Below are 3,901 nucleotides of genomic sequence, written 5' to 3' on the forward strand. Positions count from 1 at the left end.
CAGATTGTACTGTGCAAATCACTGGGGGTATCAGATGTGAGATGTGAGCACACCTTTTGTGTTTTTTCATGAGGGTACAGTGAACTGTGTTTCCTACATTGCCGTCACTAAGGGTCCAGGAATATGCTCATTATTTGTTCTTCCGACTCCATCATGCACCCTCCACTCCAGTGTGATCTGTCACGCAGGTTTCATGAATTACAAGAGCAAAATCCACCTTAAGGGGAACAATATGCAGCAAGGCCTCAGAGCTGCAACCTATATCAGTGAATGTGTGTTCTTCAGCACATAATCAGTGCCAAAAAAACCTTTTATTGAATTTATTCAAATGTAATAACATGCAGTATATTTTCCAGAGAGTGTATTGTTCACGTTATGGATTGTGTCAGCTCCGTAAGACAGGAACAAAACATGGGATGTGAATTGAACTATGACTATGAGATAACTAGACAGATGCTTTGATTAGCTGTGATCTGATAAAGATGGAGTCTTGTTCTGTAGTTGATTATCAGTTGCTTGTGTTTATCATTTCAAGTTGAAAAACGGCCGTTTGCTGTTGAAAGCCAGCAGCAGATACAAACAGATCATTCAGAAACCACAAAAAGATCAGATTCTAATCACTATTATCAGTTTAATTTCTGTTATTTCCACCCTTCCTATTATCTGAAGGCACTTTGCGTGTCACTGCTGTACTGCATTGATGTTTTCTATCTTAGCTGCATGTGCTCCTTTGTAATAAAACGGAGCTCCAGTGAAGCTGTGTCTGAATGAGCCCATCTCTTACGATGTCGGTACAGTCTATTTATACTGTACGTCTGTCACGGGAAGATGAGCACACTTCAGTTGGTGGAAGCCAGGCGTTGTCGGCGTTGGCTCGATGGCGGTGTTGTTCTCAGCTGCCTCGACTGTACGTGTAGGTGTCAGTGGACACATGTCATCTTATAGGACGTTCTTAGTGATGCATGTTTTCATTTTCAGGCTACACAAGTAGAGAGCTCACAATTAGTTTTACTCTGTAACCAACCCAGGGTTGACCAGGGAGTACAGCATAAAATACTCCCTCCATTGACATGATTTGTGCAAAAACAGTGTTTTCATCGTGGTCATCCAAGGCCTTATGCCAAAACACATTGATCTTACAATAAAGTTGTTTTTTTATACCACAATTGTTGCTTTTTCTTTTTTTTACTTCTTCTGACTTTTCCCCTTCTCTGTGCACCTTGGAGGTACAGTAGGTGGCGCTGTGCCAGAATTTAGGCATTTTACTAAATGAAATCAGCTGTTTTACAAGCAGGCCTTTATGTCTTATATATATTAAATGATTGGTTGAACTAGTCCAGTATAAGGTCATGTTTACAATGATAACCTTTGTAAGTGTGCCAGCTTTCATATACTGTAGCTTAGCATCATGTGGTTCATACTGGGTACCAGGTTTCAGCTCCATAATACACCAGGTCACTGATCTAAAACATCCTAGTACATTATGTTTCACTTCATGTAGCATAGCATCATGTGGTTCATACTGGGTACCAGGTTTCAGCTCCATAATACACCAGGTCACTGATCTAAAACATCCTAGTACATTATGTTTCACTTCATATAGCATAGCATCATGTGGTTCATACTGGGTACCAGGTTTCAGCTCCATAATACACCAGGTCACTGATCTAAAACATCCTAGTACATTATGTTTCACTTCATATAGCTTAGCATCATGTGGTTCATACTGGGTACCAGGTTTCAGCTCCATAATACACCAGGTCACTGATCTAAAACATCCTAGTACATTATGTTTCACTTCATTTGACTCGTTCTAGGCAGCCATCAAGTATCACATTTCCTGTCTCACTGGATAAGTAGGACAGCTTGCCTCCTCATCTTGCCCTGGGCTCCTCTCTCACTGAATGCCCACCTATGCAGACAAGTGTCATCTAGCCAGCCTCCAATTAGCCCACCCTTCACACCGTGGTTCCCTTGGGTCCCAGTCTGAATGCTGACAGAACCTGTGGTTATCTTGTCCTCACATCAAGCTAATCCAAATCATGCACTGACTTTAAGTGACAAGGTAAACAGCTCCCCAGCTCAACACAGATAATACTTTTGGACATCCTCCTCAGTTATATAGTATGTACCGGTATAGGCTACAGAACTGAGGACTCAGGTTGTCTGTTCATCCTTTTCGAAGCCTTGTGGCTTCTCTGGGTTTCTTTTGAAATATACTGATGTGCAAAGGTGTCTTAAGAGCCCCATCACACTCACTTCAAGTGCATATTTGAAATTAAAATTAGAAAATGAGCCTGACAGGTGTTGGTTTTCATTCCAGGTAGATATCATTTATCAGGCAGGATCTGCCGAGTCAGCAGACAGCTTCTGGTGTGTAATTTAGTTCTCTGTGGGCAGAAAGGAAGGAGTTTATAATGAATGGGGATGGCACAGAGACAGAGTGCATGGAATTAACCTCACATGGCTTGAGCTTTTTTTTTTTTCTTAGTCATCTGTCATTATAAAGCAGTTCTCTCAACATACTTCTCATATCAGGTGTTTCAAACCATTGGCCCAAGTTACAGGAGCCTTTCAGACGACGATACAGATGTATCAACCTCTTTTAGTCCCGAGATTAGAAACAACGCCCTGTCTTGTTTGTACTGTCGTAGGAAAGGAAGTCAGTAAATGCTCTCATAGCTTCCACTTCAGTCGAGATATCAAGTTAAAACACTGACAATTTTATGTCCAATGAGTCACAGCACCCCCCCCAAACGGGTCTTTCCATGGATCAACTAATAGGTTAACTTACACCTGCAGCAGTAGAAATAAATGAAGCCTTCACTACTGATGCCGTTCCTGTGGACGTCCCAACCTTTGTTGATTCCTTACAACAACGATTTCATCTGTTCAAAATAAATAAACATCAATCTTTTATTTCAGTCTTGGCACCAGATTTTTGTCTTTTGTTGTGAAGCAGAAGTTGCTCAAATTTGTCAGTTCCACAGATGCGTGACATACATGCAAACAAAATGCCTGTGCATCATAGAACAGACATTAAGGACAAAGGCAAAGACAAAATAACCCTCGACTAAAACTAAAAAGTGTAAACAATAAGTTAACAAACACCAAACGGTCTTGATGGTGGGAATGAGCCTTCTTACATTAGCAGCAACAGTTTGGATGTAATCATCCAGCGTATTTTCTCCTTCATCAGAGTGTGTGTGGTCCAAAAACCAGTAGCTGAACAAGAAGATCTGCTTTGTATGTGTTTCACCAGGTGTGGCCGCTGCCGGTGCTGCTGGAGGCGGTGAAGGTGTCTCCTCTCATAGAGAAGGTCAGCGACCACAAAGACTTCAAGAAGCTGCTCAGGACAAGAACCAATGTTCTGGTGGTCTACACAGACACAGGTAGAGATGTATGTTTTACCAGAGCACGCTTAATGTGCACGGTTTAAGAAAACAAAACCTTTGTCTGTTTGGAGTTTGCTATCAGAAATGTTATCTTATGCAGCAGCATAGGTTTCTGGTTGAGCGTCCATCGTTCCTACAGCTGAATAAAGGTCATGGATCACATGAATGATCAACACTGACTCTCAGTTAGCTTGTCACTGTAGAGGTTGGCTGGAAAACCAAAGAACATTTGGTGTTATATGACAATATTACAGGTATTTCATAGACAAACAACTAGAAATACCCTGTCTAACTATACATTTTTAGCAGTATTGATTATAGATTATTGTTATACTGAAATCATCGTACTTTCATTTCCTGAAGAGCAACCAATCCTTTTAGTGCAGACATAATTATGTACTTGTACAGCTGCATGATTTTATTGCAATCAGAGAAGATAAGTGTGTTATTTTGGCTACAGAACTGAGGACTCGGGTCGTCTGCTCCTCCTGTGGCTAAGTGTAGTT

General features: G+C 41.1%; 1 protein-coding gene across 3 annotated transcripts in view; it reads left to right on the forward strand.

Moving 5' to 3' along the window:
* pdia5 (protein disulfide isomerase family A, member 5) overlaps positions 1-3,901 on the forward strand; it is a 63,725-nt gene that overhangs the window by 4,342 nt on the left and 55,482 nt on the right. For all 3 annotated transcript variants that reach the window (XR_002276915.1, XM_020623984.1, XM_020623982.1), the window contains exon 2: positions 3,263-3,392. Coding sequence is in view for 2 of the 3 variants with exons in the window: in XM_020623984.1 (XP_020479640.1) it covers positions 3,263-3,392 (130 nt within the window). In the remaining variant the exon portion in view is untranslated. The remainder of the gene's footprint in view (positions 1-3,262; positions 3,393-3,901) is intronic.

This window comes from Monopterus albus, unplaced genomic scaffold, assembly GCF_001952655.1.
Source record: "Monopterus albus unplaced genomic scaffold, M_albus_1.0 scaffold318.1, whole genome shotgun sequence".
Taxonomy (NCBI): Eukaryota; Metazoa; Chordata; class Actinopteri; order Synbranchiformes; family Synbranchidae; genus Monopterus; species Monopterus albus.